At 38.0% G+C, this 24,467-nt stretch overlaps 1 protein-coding gene across 1 annotated transcript in view; it reads left to right on the top strand.

Moving 5' to 3' along the window:
- GPI (glucose-6-phosphate isomerase) overlaps window positions 1-22,881 on the top strand; it is a 23,564-nt gene extending 683 nt beyond the window's left edge. Inside the window, exons 2-18 of the mRNA XM_010585133.1 lie at window positions 4,581-4,671; window positions 5,555-5,623; window positions 8,520-8,639; window positions 10,610-10,693; window positions 10,783-10,929; window positions 12,688-12,759; window positions 13,828-13,872; window positions 14,703-14,756; window positions 15,701-15,761; window positions 17,443-17,486; window positions 17,709-17,861; window positions 18,217-18,346; window positions 18,720-18,796; window positions 19,968-20,096; window positions 20,634-20,709; window positions 20,789-20,855; window positions 22,411-22,881. Coding sequence (XP_010583435.1) covers window positions 4,581-4,671; window positions 5,555-5,623; window positions 8,520-8,639; window positions 10,610-10,693; window positions 10,783-10,929; window positions 12,688-12,759; window positions 13,828-13,872; window positions 14,703-14,756; window positions 15,701-15,761; window positions 17,443-17,486; window positions 17,709-17,861; window positions 18,217-18,346; window positions 18,720-18,796; window positions 19,968-20,096; window positions 20,634-20,709; window positions 20,789-20,855; window positions 22,411-22,534 — 1,543 coding nt within the window. The 3' untranslated portion in view covers window positions 22,535-22,881. The remainder of the gene's footprint in view (window positions 1-4,580; window positions 4,672-5,554; window positions 5,624-8,519; window positions 8,640-10,609; window positions 10,694-10,782; window positions 10,930-12,687; window positions 12,760-13,827; window positions 13,873-14,702; window positions 14,757-15,700; window positions 15,762-17,442; window positions 17,487-17,708; window positions 17,862-18,216; window positions 18,347-18,719; window positions 18,797-19,967; window positions 20,097-20,633; window positions 20,710-20,788; window positions 20,856-22,410) is intronic.
- Window positions 22,882-24,467: the final 1,586 nt, after the last annotated feature.

The following is a 24,467-nucleotide window of genomic DNA, read 5'->3' on the forward strand; positions in this document are numbered from 1 at the left end:
CGCGCCGCGGGGGGCAGGTGCCGGTCTGGGGGGGGCGCTCCGCGGCAGCCCCCGCGGAGGGCGGCCGTGCGTGCTTGTCCTTGACTCATCCTTGCAGCAGGGTACGTGCCGGGAAGCACAGCGCCGGGCTGCGGCTCGCACAGCGGCATTGTGGGTCCGTCTTCTCTCAGTCTCTCGCACCCGGGTGCTTAGTCATGATAAGCTCCGCGATAAGATCACGAGCAGCCATCCGTCCGTGTGCCCCTACCTGACGGTAGTACGGCGGTGCCTACCCCTGCCCTGCGGTGGGGGAGGGAGGGACGTTTAGCCCTCCCTTGCCTCATGCTAGCCACGTTACAGAAAAAGCATTGCAACGTATTTTTTGCTAGAGGAGGAAGTAAGAAGCGCAAGCGGTGTGATAACGTTCAGCGGTTTCATCCTCTAAAGTGGGACTGATGTGTTTTGCACACTGGAGACTCTGCTTATAAGTCGTGTGTGTGGTTACATTGTTGGACTATACCAACAATCTGAAAAGTCTAATACTATGTAGATGCATCCCTGACTTGAGTTTTTAAGTGAGCCTGGGTAATAGAGATACAGTGAGCTTCTGTTCTGAGTGTCGAGATAAGACTTGTTGCATGTATCAAGCTTTTCATTAGCGTTCTGGGTAATGTGACTTTTCTTTCCTTTTGAGCTCATTAGATAATTCTTAAATTGTAATTAATATTGCACATGAAGTCCTGCGTATCAGTATACAAGAGCTAAAGTGTCATTTGCGGTGCTGGAAAAGGTATGTTAAATTTTTGGAGTATTGACTTCATCTGGCTCTTCTAACAGGACTTTTTGTGCTGTTAAAGAATTTCATTAATATTATCCTATATCAATCTACTAGGTCTTCTCTAATAGAGCTAGTTCTGGTTGCAAGTTTTCCTTATGTCCAGTATATCCCCAGAGACTAAATTTGGTAATGTCCTTGGAACAAAGGAAAGCTGAAGCAAACCAGCTAAATAAATCAAAAGGTATAATCTAGAGCTTTCTTATAAGGTTCGTTCCTGAATGGCTTAAGCAAGTATTCTTACTGGGGATAGCACTGCATCTTAATCACATTGGCTATCACTTTAGCATTATCCAAGCTATTTTACCCATAAAATATACTCTCTCAGTCTCAAAGTCTCTATTTAATTGCTGTTGTGAATGTGTAATATACTTAGACTTTTTTGAGTGTTAAGACTGTCACTGTGTACAGTTAACCGAGGAGAAGATATTTGAGAACTGTTGTTTCAGGCACACATACTCATTTCTAGCATGTCTTCTCCATGCTGAAAGTAGTCAGTGTGTCTCCTAGAATGTGTTCATCAGATTTTTTTGTGAAATATTCTTTACCAAGGTTATATGTTTCAAATGGCTGCCCAACTTAATGTCCTTTTGTGCTGCCCATAAGCATAGGAAATAGTTGAAGTGTTTCAAGTTTACTTGATCTATCTTAATCCTTTCTTTTCATGATTTCAGTCCTGTTTCCTGATAAACACATTCTAGACTACCAGAACTTTTTCATAGCAAAATACAATTGCAGAACTGACAGCCTGAGTTAGTTTGACAGATCTGCTTGTATACTTCTCATTTATTGCCACTTTGAGCCACATCAGCAGGATGATGGTAGTTAAAATCTGCTGAAAGCCTAAGCAGTCTGGAGGTTTGGCCACAAGGTCCTCTCTGTAGTCTGCACCTTTCTTCTTGTGTGAAATTAATCTTTATGAATGCATTTCACTTGGTTCTGCTAGGTATTATGAAATCGATGACTCTCTTTTTCTTCTGAAAGGGAGATAAACTTGTACCCATGTAAGAGTGCTTCTTGATACTGGTTCTGGAGAAATTTCAGACTGGTGTGAATAATTTTTAATTTGAATATTTTATTACTGAGCAGAAGTATCTGTTTACTGTTATTGTAAGAACCTTACACTTGCTGATTGTGTCCTTCAGAATATATAGATAGAAGATCGTTTCTTCCTTTTGTCCTTTTTTTCTTCCTTAGAATTTGTATATCCTGTTTTCCTGATTGGGAGTGTAGTCAAACCTGTATGGTACACCTTTGGCTTGCTTTGCCACCCAAATGTAAGGTCTGGTAGGAACAGTGGGTCTTAATGGTGTGGGTTCACTAAAAAACCTCTACTAGTGTTGAAGGTGTTAGAACTGATACGATGCAGCCATCAGAACTCAGCAGATAATAGATACCTGGATGCTGATTAAGGTACTCTTGATGCGAATAGCTAGTGCAGGATATAAAGCACTAGCATTACACTCCTGCTAGTTGGCTTGTCCATTATGAAGGATCAGAAAGAGCCTCTAATCTAAATGGAAAACATACCACCAGGGAATCTGTGTGTAATAATACATTTAGGGGTTGCATACAGCTTTAGTTTGTGTTTAGAGGGGAGATAAAATAATTCTGACATGCTGCAGGTGACCTTCTGATTAAGGGCTGCATCACTTAAATGTGGATGTGGCTTACGTGACAAGGCTCTTGTTCCACCTGGGTAGCACTACCATTAGCTGCTGCATTGCAGAATGGGTAGTGTAGCAGAATACAACTGAGCTGCAGGGTTTTGGGCTCCTGTTTAAATAAAGCATGGATCTCTTGGTGTAAGGGTTTAAGATGAGATTACATTGCATGCTCTGTATTCCACCTTGTGTGGGGGAAGTTAAATCTGGTAGCCATTGCTTTGTTTTTTGCATGAAATGTCTTGGGATGCCATCTTTCTGCGGTTTCTTCAAATGAGTAGTGATTCGAATCCAGCCAGAATTTCATGGGGTACTCTGTCTTCTAGGTCTAGTGAGATTGACTTTTGTTCATATAAGTAAAATAACAACGAATTGTAGAAGTAAGGCATATGTCAGGCAAACATAAAGAAAAGATTGTAAGGATTTCATGTTCATGCAGTGGAACACTGGAAAAGACTATGTGTCTATATTAAACTGTAGATGAGAATTTTGAGTTCTACTTCTCTGAAATGAAGAAGTATTAGTATACTAATGGCCTCGCTGTATCATTAGTAAGATGTGTTCAAATCTGAGACCTGTCTGTAAATTGCATCAAATCTCAAGTAGAAAGACTTGCAGGATTTGTTCTTGTTTTTTGTCTGTACTGTAACAATAGAGAGCAAATTTGGTAGGTGAGAGGTAATAGTCCTTCCCTTAGCTAGCCATGTTCCAGGTACCCTTGGGCTGGATGGTTAGGGTTTCAGGATTACTGTTTACAACCCACTGAAGAGTGATTAACGGTATTGATACTGTTTTTCCTTACTTGCCTTGTGTTCTTGCCTATAAAAGAAACACTCTTCTAAGATTGTGCTTGAAGACAGCTTTCTTTACTTATTTAGTATCTCTTGTATTTTAAGAACAGAAAAAAGACGTGTATTTCCTCAAGTCGATGAAACCATGTAAATGTGTAGGCCTTGCTGATTATTACTGTTATTGCAAGTTCAGCTCCGTTCTTCCTTTGCAGAATCTTGCCTGCTCTGTCATATTATATCTGTTTGGAATAGCAATTATGCTATGGTTTGTCCCTGTGAAGTCTCTGGCATATGTGGTCACTAAAATAATAGTGCATGTTTCTGGGCTCAAGTATTGGGAAAGAAAAAAGCAGGGGAGATAATGAACAATGTGGAAACGTTGAGAATTTGAAGGCATGCAATTTCCCGTGGCTTGCGCATGTGGAGCAAAAGTGAGAGTAAGATATAAAAGGCCTTCTGTGCTTTTATAGAAGGCCTACTGAATTACTTACAGAACTTTGATTCTTCAGTTTAGAGTAAATATGTATATTTGGCTGTAAATTAGTGCTAAGAAGAAATGGCTAGAAAACTGTTCTGTGAAGGACTGGAGGGACTGTAGAACTTGCATAGATACAAGGCTAGTATAAAGCAACAGGCTCACTTGATTTCTATTGGACTACAATTTCTGTGTTTCATCTTGGATGTAAACCTAGAAGTGCTTGTATTTTGAAGTGTTAGGCTATAGATGTCAGATGATGATTAGTTAAATAATTTGGAGACTTCCACTGAGTCAGTGAGACTACACCATGCACAAATGGGGTTTAATTCTGCCTAGTAGTTGACAGAATGTTTCTGTACATTAAGTTGTATAGATTTTTAAATCAGGCTTGTTCAAGTCTCCACATAAAAGAATGACTATGTTTATTGAAAGGACCTGTACAAAGACAGTTTAATTTCGTAGCAGCAAAAGAACGTGGTAAGCTTTTTACCTATGATATATTAGGAAAAAGCTAATTATTGCTAGGGAATGCTAGTGGCTCAGTGAGAACAAAATGTGATTGTCCAACTGTGCATTAAATAGACTTCATTGTATTTGGAGTTTCACAAGCAGAAAGTGGACGCTATACTTCAGCTTGTTGAAAACCATGGTCTTAATCAAAAAAACCACACTAGTCATTTTATGAACTTGTGGGGCAAATCCCTTCCTCAGGTCATCTTTACTAACTTAGTATAATTAGGATTCCATTTATTTTGTAATCTGTAGAGGTGTTATTGTATTGCTTGAAACAGTCACTCTTCAGGAATATGCAGTTAAACAACCTGTTTTGACAGCTTGACTCTGAATACTGACCATGGGGATATCTTACTGGATTATTCGAAGAACCTTGTTACAGAAGAAGTGATGAAAATGCTGATGGAACTGGTAACTCTTTAAAATGTTGAATTAATAAAACAAATAGTTTTTTTGAAGTTAACTTTTACCTGCAACTGATTATTCTAGCATTGCTTATATACATTTAGCTCCAAATTTGGGAGACCTTCAAAGTTAAAAGGCATCTGTTTACAAATCTTGGCACTGTTCAAAGTCTTGCATTGTCCTTTAGCTCCAAGGTACAAGGCCATTTTTCAATGCACTCACTGAAAAGATTTTTGTCTGTGTAACAGACCAGCTGGCATATGGCACTGTTATTGAGGTCTGCAGTAAAATAAGAGATTCATATAAAGCTGTAGGAGAACACCATGTCTTCTGTACCTGCAATAGAAACAATGCTTCATGTCAAGCAGTCTTAGTTTTGAGATTCAGTTGCAGTTGGATGTATTTTAAGGAAGAAGTTGTGTCCATATTTACAATCCTTCCTTAACTATTGGTTCAGCAGAAGGCTTGGACCAGATAGGACACAAGTTTTTTTAAAAGGGAAGAACTAGCAAAAATAGCCATAGCAAATATTACTTTTGCTACTCTTCAGTTTAAAAAAAATTCTAAGCTGTTACAAAGAATCATTAATGAATCCTGTAGCAGTGTGACAAGATGAAACTGAGTAATTAAGATGGATTCATTGCATCTTGGTCATTCAGCATATGTTACTGTGTAACTGCTTAAGGAAATAAACAGCCTGCATAAAAAATACTTGCTTTAAAATAAGAGAATCAGTTTTTAAGCTAGCATCTAGTGGGTCTTTTAATATCCTAATTTTTTTTCACTGTCTTGTGTGGTAAATGTTCACACTCTTTAATGTAGCTGGACCTTTGTAGTGCGTGTTGACTTCCTACTATTTTAAAGAGGAATCTGTTTTTACATTTCTCAGGCAAAGTCAAGAGGTGTGGAAAGTGCCAGAGAGCGCATGTTCAGTGGAGAGAAGATCAACTTCACTGAGGTAAGGCTATTTCTGTCCATGGTTCTTCACCCTCAGTTCTGCCTATATATTATGGATGTTCGTGCATCTGTGGAAGAGGTCTTGAAAAAACTACTCTGATTGGTACTCTGAAATGCTGAGTGGTTGTAATGTTTGCTGCACTACTGAACATGAGAAACTTTTACAGCTCTGACAGACCAAAGAAAATGTGTGTGAATAAAGCTATTCAATCCTCCCTTCAATATACATCTTAATTTTTTTAGAGATTTTGGTGGTATATTTTTTCTTGTCTTTTCTTCCCTCTTTTGTAGAGAGGAAGCTGAGTTAGATTTTGAAAAAGGCATTGAGCAGAGTATTGCATTCCAGGTATCCCTTACATGCTGTTGTCTAATGACAGTGTTCATAAAGCTTAGTAAACTGCCTGCAAAGTTGCAGTGAGGATTGTGTAATACTTTCCACTTAGCCTTATTGATGCTGCCTATCATTAGGTACATTTAACAGTAGAGACTATAAACAATTGTGGAAAATTAGCCACCTATTTCAGTAAGATAAGTATCTTCCTCTTTTGGTAGATCTGAAGGTTGTAATTATGGTTAAATCTTCACTAAAACATACAGAAAATCAACTGTACCTTTTCTGAAATTAAAAATAGGACAAAACCTGGAAACTCAATAGTATAGTGTGACTTATTAAAGGTTATTTAGTATGTCTGAGGTAAATTCACATAAATCAGTTTTTCCTTTGACTTGGTTATTGACTAATTTAGCTGTTGCACAAGCTGTTTGCTTAAAATAACTCAGCAGTTGGACATTGTATTGTTTGTGAATGCTACATGTTTGTAAAAATGCACAGACAGAAACAGATGAAGCTTCACTGGAGAAATGGTTCCTCTTCATTCTGTATTAATGCCTTCAATTCACAGATATAAGTCTAGCTAGTGAAAAAAGGAAGTGGGAAAACAGGGTGATGAGTCAAATCTACCTGGAGGATTGTTTTCTCAGATATTGCCTCTCACTAGCCTCATGTAACACAAATTACTACAGGGCTAGCACATCTCTGACCATATATTATGGAGCTACTCTTCATTGTCTACATGAGAGCAAATATAGCAGCTGAAGCCTTCTCAGAAGGAGGCAATTTTCACAGAAAGCACTTGAACACAGTATTAAAGTGTGATGCGTTTGGCTTCTGCTGCTAGCTCCCTATCCTGCTACTGTCTTGATATGGCAACTTTATGTAACAATTACCTGCATGATGAGTCTAGGAACATCTTTTTTGTTATCAGGCTGTTTCTTGTTTACAGTCAGAAGTTGACTTGGAATTAGATTTGGTTTGTTTAATTTTTTCTGTTTGTAATGAATATCAAATCAAGTTGGTTTGGCTCTGGAATATGAGCATGTGGACAATATGAAATTGTCATGAGACTTTAAAAACAGGATGCTGTCAAACAGCATGACTGGATAAACCTAAAGCAATAAGACAGAAGGGAACTGCTTAATGGCAAGAACTGACTTGTCCACTACTCTTGCTCTGATTTAGAAAATTTTTAGCTATTTGTCTTAAGTATTTAAGACTTGTCTGTATTTGGTGCTGCAGGCATTGGCTGTGTGGTGTGTGCTTATGTGGAAATTCTTTATAGTGCACCCAAGTGTGTCATTGCCAGGTGTTTGTCCCAGATGAGTTAAAACTTGCAGCTTGATATGGCATGAAGACAGTGCATTGCAAGGAAACTCATATCTGACCACTCATTATGGTGACAGTCTTCATAGCCCACCTGATATTTAGAAAATAGTTCTGTTTAACAGTAGACATCAGGTCAAATATGGCTGTTGCTCTTGATCAAGACAAAGCTTCCTTTAAGCCTGGTAGTAAGTAGTATTTACCAAATAATACTGTTCTGTTGCTGAGTGTTGCAAAAAAAATTGCCTCTGTTCACACCAAGTTTAAGTGGGTACACTTTGATAATTAGCAACTGAAAGAGCTTTTTCGTGTTCCAAGTCAGTAACCGCAAACTCAATGATATTTGAATTAGCATTTGGTATTTAAATCATAAGTTGGCAGTTCATATTGTCTGTGTTGTCTTTGTCTCACAATGCCCCTCATTGTAGTGAGGAACAATGAGGTAGAGCAGACTAATTTTTTAATTTGTTCATTAGTATTGACTAACTCCTTCATTCTAGCTTAAAGCTGTTAAGCTCCTGAACAGACAAATCACAGGCCAGATTTCAGTGCTTTGACTTGTGTATAACTGGAGAATTAATATAATATGGTGCATGCTAACAGATTTTTTTTCCTCATAACACAACTACCACCTACATATCTGGTGTGCAACTATTCAGGGAACATTTAGCTGTGGGCAGCGGATAGAATAATGTGGCTATTGTATTCCTTTTTTGTCAAATGTTTAAATATGTATTTCTCTTCCTATATGAAATGGACTACTCGGGATAATTGAGAAAATGCCAGAAAATAACTTTGGCTGCTTGTTATAATTGACTTTCAGTATTGTCATTAATAGGAAACAACTTCATCCTTGTATACCTGAAGCATGCCAAAATAATTAAGATCACTGAGTACTTAATATTGCTGAACTCTGAACCTCAATCATTAAATGCTTTTTGAGGCATTTTGAGCTTTCTTTTCAAAGTAAACAAATAAGCTATTTGTATTGTATATTTATATTATATGCTTTTATAAGCCCTTTGCACTGATTCTGTGAAGCAAGAGGGTGACTTAGATAGCTTGTGATGAGTATGTGTATATACACATACACATGCAAACTACTACTCTACTAATTCCAGTTAAGGTAAAGGATTTTTAAGCCCTGAAGACTGTGCTACCTTCTGGATGAGGCACCTGAGGCCCCTGGGTATAATTTGGAAATAGCTTCATCAATTTTTTTCCCTTTTTGTTTCAGAACCGGGCTGTGCTTCATATTGCTCTGAGAAATCGTTCCAATGTGCCGATACTTGTAGATGGGAAGGATGTTGTTCCAGAAGTAAACAAAGTGTTGGACAAAATGAAACACTTCTGCCAGGTATGAAGTACCACCATAGCTTATTTTCATATATTTGTTCTATACCCAGCAAAGTTCTTATATGTGTATTGTGAAGCGTAGATTGTAGGCTGGTTGACATGAATTATTGTGCCCTGGTTTGAGGTTTATAATAGTTCTGGCTCAAGCATGGAGTTGGAGCTGGTTTTAGTATGATTCACTTTTCTCTCTGTTCCCAGTTGAGTTTTTCTTTAATGGGCTCTCTAGATTTTGCTCTTTTAGCAGTAATCTTGCATGTACTTCAGAAGTCTTGTAAATCATTAAGTACCATGCAAATACTGCCTTATTTCTTGCTAATTTTTCAACTACTTGACTCCAAGTAGAAACTGCCTCTTAAAGTTTGTGTAAAATCAGGAGAGATGTAGAAGCTCCCAGCTCACTTGCAATTTGATTATGCTCTACCTAAATAGTTTCTTAAAAACCTTCTGGTTTTAGGTCGGATTCCCTTATGATTCTATTATGTTTGCAGCTTTAGCAGCATGAAAGTTACTTGTTCCCTAGTTAAATATAGCAGTTAACCATTATCTTCAGATATCATTAATTGTTCTTTGATTCTGTACATCTTTAAAATGTACGCATCTTTCAGATCAGTTGAGGAAATGCTCTGAAGAGTTTCACAGAGCACTCTAATGAAGTCAAATTTATGTGCAATAAAACTAATCAATAAAAGCTCACCAAGTAGTTTTAGTGCATTTTAAAGATGTCTGCGAGGAACTGGAACTGTTTGGTTGCTACTGTGAGTCTTATCCAGGTGGTAGTGGCCAGTATCACTGCCAACTCGTACATGTTAACCTATACAAAATGAGCCTGGATTATGTCCAGTTCCTAATGGATAAATGCCAAAACCACAATAACTGACACTAATTGGTCTGAGTTTGGTAGTTTCTTCACATAATGTAAGAATTGAATGGCCACAGAAATTCAATGGTCTGTTTTCCACTGTAGAGTGTTTAGCTGATTAAGATTTTGGTAGTGTAAAACAAGATTTTTTACTGGTGCCACCCTCTTTATTGCTAGATAGTTTCAATCATCAGAATCTGTGAATATCACTTTCCGTACAGATGTATGTTCTGTGCGAAATAAAAATCATGTTAAACAGTTCCTTTGGAAAGATTAACAAAGATGCTTGTTTCAGTTGACTTAGGCAGATGGGATTTTATAACTATGGCAACATCATCTACAGGCTACAGGAATGGTATATACTAAAAATGGATTTTTCATTTGGAAAAGCAAAAAGCTTTAGCTTAAGCATCTGTAGGGTAGCAGAGCAACTATCAGCATAACCAGCTGATTCATTGTAGAACAATTGCTTTAGAGTTGGGGAATGTATGTAGAAGTATGCATGATACTAGAAAGACTCCTTTTGTGATTAGGACAAATTTAATGCATAGGTGGTACACGATGGACAATTCAATGCAGTGTTTTGATATTACTTAATGACTGTAATTTTTTTGTTTGTCAGAACTCTCAGTAACTGTTCAAACAGCAAGAATTGAGCAGAAACCTGTACTACATGCTGTTAAGGTGAAGCCAAGAAATAAATTTTAATGCAAAACATACATGCAGTAGGAAAGCTTTTTGAGTATTTGGTTTGCCAATAAATCTCCATGGCTTTATTCATATTTTAATGTCTTCTAGTTTAGCAAAGTTCTTTCTAGTTAAAGACACATAAAGAACCCCTTCAGGTTCAAATATTTGTTGCAAATAGTTTAATGCCCAAGATTTTTTCACTTTTAGCTTGATTTCTCTTGAAGTGTCATCTTAGACATAACCCAAGTGTCTAGCTAAGAAGATAGCTTTGAGTATAAGCTTTAAAGTCTAGAAGCTTGAAAGTTGTCCTTGGAGACTTTTTACAATGCCTGAAAACACAGCCTATTTCCAGTGTTAGAATCACTAACTTCAGCATAAGTATAAAATAGTCATTGCAACTCTTTTTTTTTTTTTTGCCACAGAGAGTCCGTAGTGGTGAATGGAAAGGCTACACTGGAAAGGCAATCACTGATGTGGTCAATATTGGCATTGGTGGCTCTGACTTGGTAAGCTCCTGACTTCTGTGCATCTTCCACATCTTTTTGTGTGTGTACATGCTTGCAATGAGGATAAACTAGTTGTTGCTTCTATCCAGGGCCCTCTGATGGTGACTGAAGCCCTGAAACCATATTCCAAGGGAGGCCCTCGTGTTTGGTTTGTATCCAACATTGATGGTACTCATATAGCCAAAACCCTGGCTGAGCTTAAACCAGACACTACACTCTTCATCATTGCATCAAAGGTATGTCTAATACTAGCACTGGGATGTGACTTTCTCTAACTGTAAAGGATTAAGTCAGAATGTCCACAGGAAGGTCTAGATCAGAGACTTGTAGTGTGGACTACTTCTAAACAGGCCTGTTGTGATTCATCCTAAACTTGCAGTACAAGCTTGTGTTGCTACTGAAATATTTGGGGATCCAGAATTCAAGTGCTGAAAGTGGCTTAACCTGAACAAGTAAGACACATGAGCAATTTTGTTGTCTAGGGGGTATTTCTTAGTCAATGCAAGTTTAAGCTTTATTCATGAAAGTTTATAGTAGTGTACTTCTCTGTGGGTGGAATGTGGGATCTTATGTAGTTATTCTTTGAATTTCAAGATCTTCTTGTCTCATTCCTTTTATTTAAGACTACTTTTGGTCCTCTATCTTAAGTACAGTGTTATTTGTTAAGTGTTCTGTTTTTTGCATTAATGTTTTGTGTTAATGAATTGCATGTAATTTGGGAATCTGTATTCTGGTTTAGGGTAGTAACAAAATATCTTCACCTAAATAATGTAGTGCTCAAGGAACTCAACATTTATAAATACTAAGCTTCTTTACTTACGAAGAGGTAAGGATAGTCTGCTGGTAGTTTATAAGATGACACTTACTTCTGAATACAGGCTTAATAGCTGCCTTTAAGTCTTGCCTTGCTAATAACTTATTTTGTAAATGTGATTGCTGGCTGCAGTCTTCCTTTGAGGAATGCTTCTGTCTTAGCAGAGGAAACTGATGAAGACAAACTTCATAGTTATGTAACTAACTTGGGTTGCCTTCATTTGTAAAGCACAGTAGAACCTTTTTGCTGTTGAAGACAATCTGCAACAAATGAACATGTGTGTAATGCTGGCCGTGCTCTACAGTGGCGCTCATTATCTTGGCAATACTGCAGTTGAGCAACAACTTATGGAATAATAAGGAAACTTCACAAAGTAATACTAATGGTCATTTTGAATAATTGAGTTCAAGGATCACGGTTCAAAGGCTTAGAAGACTGCCAGATTGAAAGAGTAACGCTTCAATTTCTGTTTGCCAGACTGTAGTTAGATAATTGGATATATTTGGAAGAGGATGAATGGCATTTTTTTGTTTTCCATAACAGGCTTGTGTTTCATAATGAAATATTTCTGGAGATGGATGAGAGTAGCTTGAATCTAGTGTTCACCCTTAAAGCTAAATTTTAATGGTTGAGTAAATCAGAATGGTTGTAGATATTTGCAAGACTGCATGACTGAACTTCTGTGCACACTTCATGAAGCAGGAAAATGTTTTCTTCTAATCAGCAAAAAAAAATTATGGCAAGAGTCTGAGCAGAAATGAGTGTTCCTTTGTGAAAAAGTAGGAATTGAAGAACAAGAGGACAATCCAGCTAGGTTATCCTGTTTTGATGCTCAATTAGTTCCTTTTTAGTTGAAAGGTAAAACTTTGTATTTAGTTAAAGTAAAAAAGTTTAGTTTCGATGGTTTGCATAACAGTTTGGGGGAGGGAAGGTAGGAAATGGATAATAATTATTCCAATTCCAGATGTATGCTAGTTTGAAAGTAGATAGGTAAATCTAGCAACACTAGTCTTTACTGGATTGATAAGCTTGCTTTTTTGCTGAAATCTGGCAGCAGTTGTCTGTTATCAACATCTAGAATCACTCTGATTATCTGGAACATATGATGTTATTAGCAGCCTGAACTAGTTTCAGTTTTAAGTACAGTGTTTTTCATACTTCCTTGTTTTCCAATGTGCAGACTTTCACCACCCAAGAAACTATCACCAATGCAGAAACGGCCAAAGAGTGGTTCTTACATGCTGCTAATGATGTAAGTTTAATGTTTAGGTTATGTAACAGAATGCAACAGCTTTTGTTGTGCAGTTTCTCCCTGGTCATTCAGTGTGCTTTGGAGCAGAGCCAATAGCTGCCCAAAAGCTGTATAGCTCAGCAAATGCTGTACATGTATAATTTGATACGTACATACATCATTTCAGTGCTTCATGGTTAGTGACAGGCTGTTAATGTCCAATCAAAGTGATAAAATCACTAGTTTTTCATTATAAATTATTGTCATGCATTGTTCCCCCAAATCCTGCCTGTTAAGTAATAGAGTGTAGCATTTGTCTTATAGCTGGCTAATAATTTTGTGGAACCACTGATATGGAAAACCAAGAATATGGTGTCTGTGGCATTACCTTCCAATTCTTGGCAAACCTTTAAAAACGAGGAATTAAGTTATGGTTGGAGTGATATACTGACATACCTATGGCAGATGGCTGTGCTATGAATAGAAACCTTGTATTTGGCTCATTCTCTCCTATTTCTAACCTTTAAGAGAAAAAAACAGATACTGCCTGCTCAAGTAATTAAATAGTCTTTAACCTGTTCCAGTAAGGGTAGCTGTATTGAGTTTGAAAGCTGAGCTTTGAAATTCCTCATTACAGTACTGTTGCAGACAACTCATCTTTGTTCACCAGAACACTTGATGAAAGACCAAAGTCTAAATCTGGAGCTTGAGACTTTCAGTAGTTCTAGTTGTCTCAATCTTTTGACCATAGTCAAAAGGGTAGTGCAGGTATAACAACTTTTTATGCTCCAGAGTGTTGGTAGTGATGTTCCAAATTGATAACATACTGTTAAGGAAATAGTGTGCTGCTCTAAGTAGTGACTGCTTCCGAAGGGCTTCATGACAATATTACCAGAACGTATCTTCAGATAGGCATGCTGTGAAATCCCACACTGAATGTGAATAAGATGATTTCAAGTTGATAATGCAAAAATAACTGATGATAGTCAACAGTATTTTGTTTAAATGTAAATGGTACAGATCAGCTTTATGACCAGAAATCAAAGTAACTGGCATTCTAGATCTAACAATCTGTTTATTTTTATTAAGCCTTCAGCTGTGGCCAAGCATTTTGTTGCCTTGTCTACCAATGCTGTAAGTATAACAAATCGATTCTATTTTTTCTGTGTACTTTTAAGATGGCCTGATTTTAAAATCCAGTAAGGAAGCCTATTTTTTAAGACATTACTTGAATACCAATAGTTAGCCTTCCTCTTGAAAGGAAGCTTTTTTTTCCTACTGAAAATAACTGAAACTTCAAGAGTAATGAACTGTATGAAGATTGGACCTTCATTAGATTTGTGCTTTTTCTGCTAGAGCTTTAAATCTGAAATCAAGATCTTAGACTTGAAATGACTGTACTGTTATTAGTGTTACCCGTGATTGCTCAAGTGTGTGTGAATGCAGTTATGTAAACAAATACTACTCTCCTAGACTCCTCAAGTGCTGAAGTGATGCAGGTAGTTTGTGTGAATGATCTGTAGCATATGATGAGCATAATGTACCCTTATGTGGTGTTTCATGCAAAAGTATGAAGTAGAAAGACCAATACCAATTAGAAAAAGACTGCAATAATTGTGAGGGTGTCAGGTACTGTGGTATGAAGTTCCTTTCTTCCTTTCTGGTTCTGTTAAATGTAAATTGAATGTCAGTCCAACTGCTAACTATATTGCCACTTAGATTGATCAGAAAATGAGTATATGTAATTGATTTTTATTTGAGACTGCTGAATAGTGATAGTGATCTCTGGAAATGAAGGTATGCTTTTTTCTGATGAATGCTATCTATCCTCTAAATAGAGGATGTAATTGAGGAATGATGTATTTAATAGGTACCCAACTTGTGTTTTTTATTTGCTAGACACAAAGCTTTTTAACAATGTTGGGTTTACTTCTGCTGTTCTTACATGCTTTTTTTTATTCTAGCCTAAAGTTAAAGACTTTGGAATTGACCCAGAGAACATGTTTGAGTTTTGGGATGTAAGTAAATGTCTAGCATTATGTGGTAGATGTTGACTTAGAATAATCTAACTGGCTTCAGAAAATGCTAACTGGATGTCAGGGAACTGCCAAAACACCTAGATTATAGTAGTTGTATTCTCTGTACTGAAACATCTGAAAACTTGTAAATAAAGGCAGATTGAGAACATATCAGGCAAGCAAAAGTCCTCTTTTGACCATTCCATTAAAATCCTGCAGTCAAAGGTCTGAAGAGGAGCCTTCTATATTCTTGGCTGTCTAATCAGCTGTTGGGTAACAGGAGATACAAGTCTTAGCTTATTCCTCTGTGTAAGCAGTTATTATAAGCTGTGACATTTGACTGTTGGGGTCTACTGTATGTAATCTAGGCCTGTAAAGGTCAAACATCAGAAACGGGAGCCTAATTTGATATTTTGTAGCAGATGCATATTTTAAGTATATTGCCCTTAGTCTTGGCCCTTACAATTAACCAGAAGCGGGTTGGCTTAGGTCTCATTGAATATGCGCCTGACAAACTAGATTTTAAAGCTGCTGTTTAGAAATTATCTAGAGCATTACGTTTCCCTAGATAGTGTGATAATCTTGCTGAAGCAGGCTTTAACTATAGAGGAGTGATACTAGGAAAGCAGTTAATACAAGCTGCAAATTTAGTATTTGGAAGTGAACTGGTATCATCAAGGGATCTACTTCAACAGATATTATATAAATTGGACAAGTAGGATAACTTTTAAAGTCTCAAAAAATGCATACTTAAGGATTTGTTAGGGGGCTACTGTAAAGTGCAGGTTGTTGACCATGCCATATAATGTGTAATGAATTATCACCCGAAAGAAAATTGATTTTGCTGAAAATAGTCTAAACACATGCTGCTATTTCCTAATAGTTTGAATAAGTTTAAATTTAAAACCCTTGCTCTTCTGTCTAAACCAATCTCTTGTTTTCAGTGGGTTGGTGGCCGCTACTCTCTGTGGTCTGCCATTGGTCTCTCCATTGCCCTGCACATTGGTAGGTATTCCTATGATGTAACAATGCCAAGAATTAGTCTAGCAAACATAACTATGGAATGTATTAGCAATACTGGATTTTGGATAAGATTTGGGACAATATTATTTTACCCAACCTACTCTGGCTGGATGTTTGTGCTAAAAAACAATCTGCAATGCAATGGAAATGTTGAGATTTTAGTACTGTAAATGCAGTTTTGGAAATTACCCACGCTTGGGTACAAATAGTCAAATTGCATCTTTTTAGTCACTTGCATAGCCAAAAGTGCCTGTTTTATGTAAATCCATGTCAGTGTTGAAAATCAGACCTTGCAACTGACATTCCTAAACTATTTAAAAGTAGGGTATTTAGTTTCTGTGGGTGTATACGCCCTAAACATCAAAATCCTATGTCTGCAGTTCTGCATGCAAGCTTTTAGTGTTGTTATCTATTTCCTTCTTCTATTACTTCCTTTTGTCCCCCAGTATTTGTTCTTCTATGTTATAGGGCCTGATGATACAGGAGTGCTGCTTCTGTCTGCAGTTGACTGTGGGGCAAACATAGACCCTTGAAATTGATCCCCACCTACTTGTACTGTAACAGAGTAGTATTGGCATTTCTGATGCAGATATCAAATACAGATAGAGAGTCCACAGTTAATGTGAAAGAACTCTAAGAACTGCTGTTTCCTGGTGAGCAGGCTGTTCAGCAGCCTTGCATTTGTTCCCTCCTTGCTTCTTTCAGATATTTAAAGTCTGAAACCATCATGTCATTTATTTTTCTAAACAAAAGCTAGAATTCCCTTAGTCTGAGGTTAGAAGAAAAACATTAGTTTTGGTGGGTTTTGGAACAATATGAATAGGACTTGTCATGTGTAGAAAAACCTATGTGGACAGCAAAATAAACTTCAGTCAGGCTCTTACTGTTTTGTCTGTGAAACTGTTCATCTCTGCTGTCAGACAGATTTGGTGCTGACTGCTGACATGCCAGCCTAACTACACTTCTTGCTCTTACCTCCATCTCCCAAAGCTGGCTTCTGACTGTCAGTAGAGCTGCTGCTTTGATTGCTAAACATTTCACCTCTGTTTTTCCATATAAGAATCAGGATTTCTGGCTTTGCAGGAAGGGATGGTGTTAAACTACTCGATGAGAATGAATGGTCATTTAAATACCCTAATGAGAGAGCAAAGAAAAGTCAGGTGAATTGTTAAGACAGCAGGGGAAAGGGGGAATCTTTTTCTTTGAGAACCTTATTACAGTTGCTTCTTCTCAGACCAACACAGAAATCCCTGCTGTGCTAGCCTTGTCCTGTTTTTTTGGGATGTCTCTCCCATTGTGGCTGTGAAGTGACTAAGCGTTCAAACTTGCTGAAAACTATGTAGCCTTTAATACAGAGCCTGGTTTTAATGCCTGTGTTTTCCTTCTGGTTGCTCATTCTGCCTGAATGGGGATTTTAGGCAAAGTTTTTTTGAAGTATGTTTCATGAAGCTGGACTTGCTCTGAAGTCCAGGCTTTAATCATAACTAAATATATCTGGCTTATGGGATGCAAACTTCAGAAGTCAAAGTGCAACTTTAAACTCAATTAGTAGTTGGGAGCCTTGCTGCATACATGGAATCTTAACTGTTTTATGATGGTCTTTACAAGAAAAATCAAGTTTGAGTTCTAATAGTAAATACAAACTGACTTTTTCCATTGTCAGGTTTTGACAACTTTGAGAGTCTGCTTGCAGGAGCCCACTGGATGGTGAGTGTGGGATGCTTATTTCAGATTTGCTCCTCTTAAGAGTTGTTAGATAACTGAAGGCAGGTTGGTTTCTAAAGTTCAGCTGCCCATGTCCTCTCTATTTTGAAAATAACTGTGCTTGGGAAGCTCTCCCTGGATCAAAACAACAATGAAAACAGCTTAAGAGTTGGGAAGGATGAGAACTGCTTTAATAAAAGTGTTATTTTCTGTTGCGTCACATAGGATAATCACTTCCACACTGCACCACTGGAGAAGAACATGCCTGTTCTGTTGGCTATGCTGGGGGTCTGGTATATAAACTGCTATGGATGTGAAACCCATGCCCTTCTACCCTATGACCAATACATGCACCGCTTTGCTGCATATTTCCAGCAGGTAAGGCTCAGACAGAGTAAAGGTTTCAAGAAGCAAATATGTAGAATGCTTCTGTGGTGGTTCTAGAACCTGAATGCATGTTTCTAGGTTAAAATTGTGATCACTTAAATTAATGTAATCAAGGGCCTAGAGACTGGTGCCAAGATTGATACCAGCTTATTTGCTCAGTTAATTTAGATATTTTTTTTCTCAGACTGCCATTATCTTGATGTCCATAAAGGAAGCAGCTATATCCCTGATACTTACAAAATTTCTATAAATGAGCAGCATTCATTATAGTTGAAGTATGTATGGAAACTTCTACAGATACTGTGTGGTTCTGCAAGAAAGGTGATACTGCCTTCCCTTCTTTCAGGGTGATATGGAATCTAATGGCAAATACATTACCAAGAAAGGCTCTCGTGTGGACTACAGCACTGGCCCTATTGTGTGGGGAGAGCCTGGCACCAATGGGCAGCATGCTTTTTACCAGCTCATTCATCAAGGTAAACAAACTATTCAATACCTTGTTTTGGAGTTAAATTTTGAATACCTACAAAGCTGTAAGAGACTGCAAAATTGACACTGGTTTAGAGGTTGGACTCTTATGTAGCCTAGCATCACACTGCTATGGTACTCTTAATTAGTGGCTTTTGAAGGCTACAAGATGCAGGTTTTAACTCTACAGGAAGGAAGGTCAACTAAAGCTGAAACTACTGAGCTGTATTGTCACTTCCCCCTGCTGTTAATTAAAAAAAAGCTTTTTTTAAAAGCTTTTTAAAATGGCTGAGTCTTCCAGTAACTCTGAAAATGGGGTGAGAATTGAAGATTTTCTAAGACTTTCCTGTTGCAGGGTTACTAATGTGGCTTTTCTTACAGGAACTCGCATGATTCCCTGTGACTTTCTGATCCCAGTCCAGACCCAGCATCCAGTCAGAAATGGCTTGCATCACAAGGTAATAAGTTCTCTGTCAGGGCACCCATCTTTTCTTGTGGCTTAAGGTGTTGAAGCTTACTCAGTATTGCAGTGTGTGAGATTTCCAAATGTCCCTTTGAAACTATACACATAGGCTCTGTGAACAGTCAGAATAGGTTTGAAAATATCTAAATCATAATGACATATTATATGTAATATATGTAATACAGCAGTATTTTTGTTCTTGAAGAAACTGCAGCCACAGTTCTTGAGGCAGATCAATGATGTGCTCTGTTGGCCTACTGAGGCTGGAAAGAACTGAGCAACTAAGTATTTGGAGAGAAAACTCCTTGTAGGAATTGTAAGGAGTGTGATTCTTGCAGAGTAGGAAGAAGCAGTTTCTCAGAGCTGATGAAAACTTCCTCAGAGATGCTGTTGCAAGCCTTAAACTCTAGGACAAAATTTAGTGAGTATACTAGCATGGCTAGGGTGATAGCGTTCTATACATAGAAGTTTTTTAACCACTCCAATTTTTCTTTTACTGTATCATCCAACTAAGGATTTTCATTGAACAGTGTCTAACCATTTTTTAAGTTCCGTAGGTGAAAACATGTACAGGTCTACTACTTACTGCATACTTCAGAAAAAGGATATTTCCTCACTGCATTTCAGTCTTGTAGTGATTTCAGATTACAAGTGCTATTTGAATTGTGTCATAGTAATTTTTTAAGTAACACCAAGTACAGGTGAACGTTTTAGAACATGACTTTGCAAAAGGGGAGAAAAGGTTTCATTTGACTGCAGGTATAGTAAGAGTTCATCTTCAATGTAATGGGTAGGACAAAACCACACATGAATTTTCAAGCTAACATTAGGCAGGGAATAAGAAACTGAAGGCTTCTACTGTATTGGTAGGGATTGGTATATAGGCTTGCTGTCAGTTTCAGCAGGGGCAGGATTCTGCAAAACAGTCCTGGTTGTCTTTGGATAAATGCACTATTAAAATAGTAATCAAGTCTCTTGGCACTCTGAGATAAAAAGCATTATCAGGCATTATGCAGCTAAAACTACTGCACATCTTATTGCCGTAGTGTTAAAAACAAGAGTTCTAACTCTAGGCTAGGTTTCGGTCTAGATTAAGGCACTACTTATCACTACTCCAGCTAAAGGAAACAGTAGTTTGAGTTGATGTTTTTATTTCTACCTGCTAGATCCTTTTGGCCAACTTCCTTGCTCAGACTGAGGCCTTGATGAAAGGAAAGACTGCTGATGAAGCCCGTAAGGAACTTCAAGCGGCAGGACTGAGTGGGGATGCTCTGGAGAAGCTCCTTCCCCATAAGGTAACCGGGCTTTGGCACTTGCCAGCTTTCCTCTAGCTGCTGTGGTGGTGAGGGCATTGTGTTGGCCTGCTGCTCCATGGAGTTTGCTAATGGGGCAGTGCCCTCCGGTGGCTGTCAAGTGCTATTGTCTTGACAGATGTGAAGGTTGTGCTACAGGTTCTACTTTGTCAGGTCTCATGGAGCAGTCTGTGAACGGCACTCTTGCTAAAGCATGCTGATCTGGAAGCCTTTTGAGGCATTTCAGAAAAGATGAGCTATCTCATCACTGCCCTGGGATACTGACTTGGATTTTTCTTCCTGTAGCCCATAGTAGTCAGTAATGGTGCTTGGAGGTAACATTTTGCCATTGTATTTGTAATAAAACATGAAAATTATACAATTCTATGGTTGAAGTTGTTACCCTTTAAAGCTTTCAGGATTTTGTATTTGCTGCTAATTCAAGTAGTCCAGTGTGAGCTATAAGGAAAATATAAACTGCAAGTTTCTGATGTAAGTTTTACAACATATTAGATGACAATTTAACTCTTGTTTTGAAAGGTCTTTGAGGGAAATCGACCAACTAATTCCATCATGTTTACAAAACTCAATCCATTCACTCTGGGAGCCATCATTGGTAAGTAAGTAGTTCTCTGTGAATGCTTATTAAGACTTTCTGATCAAGTTTGTTGATAAATCTTTTTTTCTGTTTATAGCCATGTATGAGCACAAGATCTTTGTTCAAGGAATTGTCTGGGATATTAACAGTTATGACCAGTGGGGGTAAGTGTCCTTGATCTGTTTCTTGTATACTTACTGACTGTGGTATTCCTTGATCTGTCATGATGTAGAGAAAAGACAGTGAAAAAAATGTTATACTTGGAGCAAATGATTATAGGATAGATCCAAATGAAAACAGACTTTCTGGGGATAAGTCACCGTGTATCCTTGTTCAGCCATGCATAATGAGTTTGTAGATATAACTTTAGCTAAGGACCTTTTAGTTTGATTTAAAAAAAACTGTGAATGCAGAAAAGAGGCAGTAATAGTAAAATAGTGAAGCAGGCTGAACATATGCTCTGAGAATTAGAAAGGGTAAATTTCCCTTATAGAAGGGAAAAGAGGATTATTTTACCTCTAGAAACATTTAGTAGGCAATTTGAATGGCATATGTGAAGCAAAAGACTGACGACCTCTTAATTTTCCTGGAGATACAAAAACATTCTTGGCAGATGTCTTCATATGTAGGAGCCCTAGATCTAATGCAGGCTGCATTTGTGACCAAGGTTCATGGTAGAGTTCCATGTGGAGAAAAGCAGCTTTACAAGGAGTTTGTAATTTTTAAAAAAGGAATACTTAATCAGGAGCTAATCAAGATTCTTTTTAATCTGTAGTAATATTAACTGTACCACATACTGTATGAAGACTTATGCAGGAGAAAGAGTGGTTGGGAAATGAGTAAGAGATATTTTTTTTCAGGTGAAACCTGCCTATACTGTGAGGGGCTATTTTGAAGAGCAAGTTTGCACTGCAGGCCTAGAATAGCAGTTTACACTAAGCTCTCCTTAAAGGCTGAAGGATAGGTCTTTGTATGTGTTTTCTTAGAGCTATGCTACCACAGCAAGTTCTTTAACTAAAATGTTGTAGTAGAAACTCAAAATGGAAGAATGTTTAATAAAAGCTGATACCTGCTATAAACTCTGAAATCAGGAGTGGGATAGGAGTAAGTACAGCTTTTACTGCAACACATCAAAATCTAGAATGACATCCAAACATAACTATGGAATGTGGGGATGCTGTAGAACCAGCCTGGTTTCTTGCAGCTGTTGGAATATCCTAAGTTCTTACCCTGTGTGGCTGTAACTCCTGGATAGCATGCTGTAGTGTTGGGGAAGGCTTCCAGGCCTGCAACTCAGCTGTTGTTTATTGTCTTGGTGCTACAAATCAGTCTTCTGAGTGATGTCATGTTCAACAGTGAACAGTAGCAAGTTGAATGTATTCTGCATTGAGGCAGGCTGCATAACACAAATGAGTACTGAAGGGGAAAAGACTCTGCATAACTTTTAAAACAAAACTTACTTTATTTAGACATCCTGTAATTTGAGAGCTGTCTATTCAGCTAAGCAGCTATGAGAACTCCAGTTGTTCATGAATGGCACCGAGTTGAATAATATTAACTTTGTCAGTAATTTGTGAAGAGAAAAACATTCATCATAATGTTCACTGTCAAGTTACTTTTTGCTGGCACCTATTTTTTATGTCAATGGCTTATAGTAATTACTCTAAGTTGTTAGCACTAATGTTTTTCTTTTTTCTTCTCCTGCTTTTATAAATGCAGAGTTGAACTTGGAAAGCAACTTGCCAAGAAAATTGAGCCTGAACTGGAGTCAGATGCTCCAGTGACATCTCATGATAGCTCAACAAATGGGCTCATCAGTTTCATCAAAAAACACAGAGCCTGAAATGAAAGATTTGGAGGACATCAACAATCTAACCACCGAATACCCAAATCTGTTGTAGTTGTGCTTTTTTAGCCAATTCTAACAAAAATAGCACTTTACAGATGTAGCTTCTTCACTTGTTGCAGTTAAACTTGTTGCGTCAAGTGTTAAAAATGAAAACTAGTTTTGTGAAACCCAAGTTTGTATAGTTGCTTTCTATTTTTGTGGCTGTTAAACTGTAAAGTGCAGCTGGTATGTTCCTCAGTTCTTATCCCTCAACTTCCTTAAAGATGATCACATACTGATGTTAGAAAATAAAAGGTATGATGGATGAGTAAAACTTCTTCACTCTGTATCTTTGAAGTGCAGGCCTAGTTACATTTGCCTCACTGACTGTAAGGTTCTCTGAAGCCAAGTAAACTAATTTCTGTGGTTTTGGACTGTTTCTGCTGTAAGCTGGAAACTAGAATGTGTTCAAAAAATATCAAATCTACAGCTGTAGATTGTTCAGATTGCATAATTTGATGCATTTGGGCAAGATACAGATACTTTTTTTTCCAGTGATAATGTGAAAAGGAAAGCTTACTAATGTTTGGTAGAAGATCTGATTTTTTTTTTCTATAAGCTGTGGAAGCCCTCTGTGGACAGCTATCTGAAAAGGAAGAAAGTTCCTGGAGTGACAGTGATATCTTAGTTTTTTCCAAACACTTTTCAAGAGTTTGTGAAGCAAAAGCTTGGGATCACTTGAACAAATGTATTTTTGGTATCCTCCAAAGGCAGTTTCTCTCACTCTTCTTAAATCAGCATCACTTCCACAACAAAGAATAGAGAACAACTTAACTATTTGTAAACAAGTTGCTTATATCCTCTTTCATTCTCTACCTCTGTTAACCCCTCTCTGATAGCAAACTGGCATGCTGTGGCTATTGTTCTGTAACACCTTTAATAAAGGTAAGACACAAGCATTGAAGGGAAAAATAAGATGTTAACTGTGCTTCTTATACCCTTGACTCGTGATGAGTGTTACTGTGGCTACACAGGCTGAGCTTGTAACCCTTAATGCATGTCTCTGCACAGATTCATTGGCAGGATCAAAGACTCGATCTCACTGATGTGGCACACTAACAAAGCCATAGTGCTTGACAATCTGGCTGCATGGATTTGAGTTGTTAAACTCTGACTAAGTGTATATGTAGTGCTTAAATGCTTTGGTTTCAATCAGCTTTATAAAGCAATTTCTCCATGTAAAACATGGTCACAAAAAAAAGAACCCACTAGGGGGAGGCATCATGTTTTCTTAGGAGGCTTTAAACCTTTTGTCTTCCTCTGTGAAAGCATGTACTAAAGCACAGCTTCACCCTCTTTCTGTAGAGGTGGGTGTGCAGTGAGTTCTTTGTGTAGATGCCCATCTCATTTGAATGGTAAAGTCTATTGTTTTGTCTCGGTGCTATTGTTTCACTTTTTGTCTATTCTTCTCTTGGGAATTAGACCTCAGCAGCTTTTCTTGGAGAAGAAAGTAAGCCTTATGTATTCTGTAACTCCTTGGTTATTCTCTAACCTTGGTATTGTTTCCAAAACCTATGGGTGGTTGTTTTTTTTTTTTCTTGTGGAGGATTTACAGATGTGAGATCTACCCTGCCTGATTATAGCACATCAGGTGTTCTTGCCTACCACCCTTTAACTCAAAGCAGGACAGCAACGCAGAAAGATCTGTTTCTGTGTAATGAAGCAGTATTCTGGCAGTGGTGGTGTCAGACCCAGTCCTTAAGGCTTTTTTAAAAACAAACAATCAAACCTCACGTTGGAAGCGTTTCACCGTTGCCCCGAGAAGGAGAAAAGCAGGGCGGGCAGGCTGTGGATGGCTGTTTGCTCTCCAGGGTCCCCAGGTGCCCGCGGGTCTGGGTCTTTAGTTCCCAGAAGTGTTCCCCCCTAGCGTGTACGGACGAGGCGCTCG

This window comes from Haliaeetus leucocephalus, unplaced genomic scaffold (genome assembly GCF_000737465.1).
Source record: "Haliaeetus leucocephalus isolate CR32 unplaced genomic scaffold, Haliaeetus_leucocephalus-4.0 Scaffold92, whole genome shotgun sequence".
Taxonomy (NCBI): Eukaryota; Metazoa; Chordata; class Aves; order Accipitriformes; family Accipitridae; genus Haliaeetus; species Haliaeetus leucocephalus.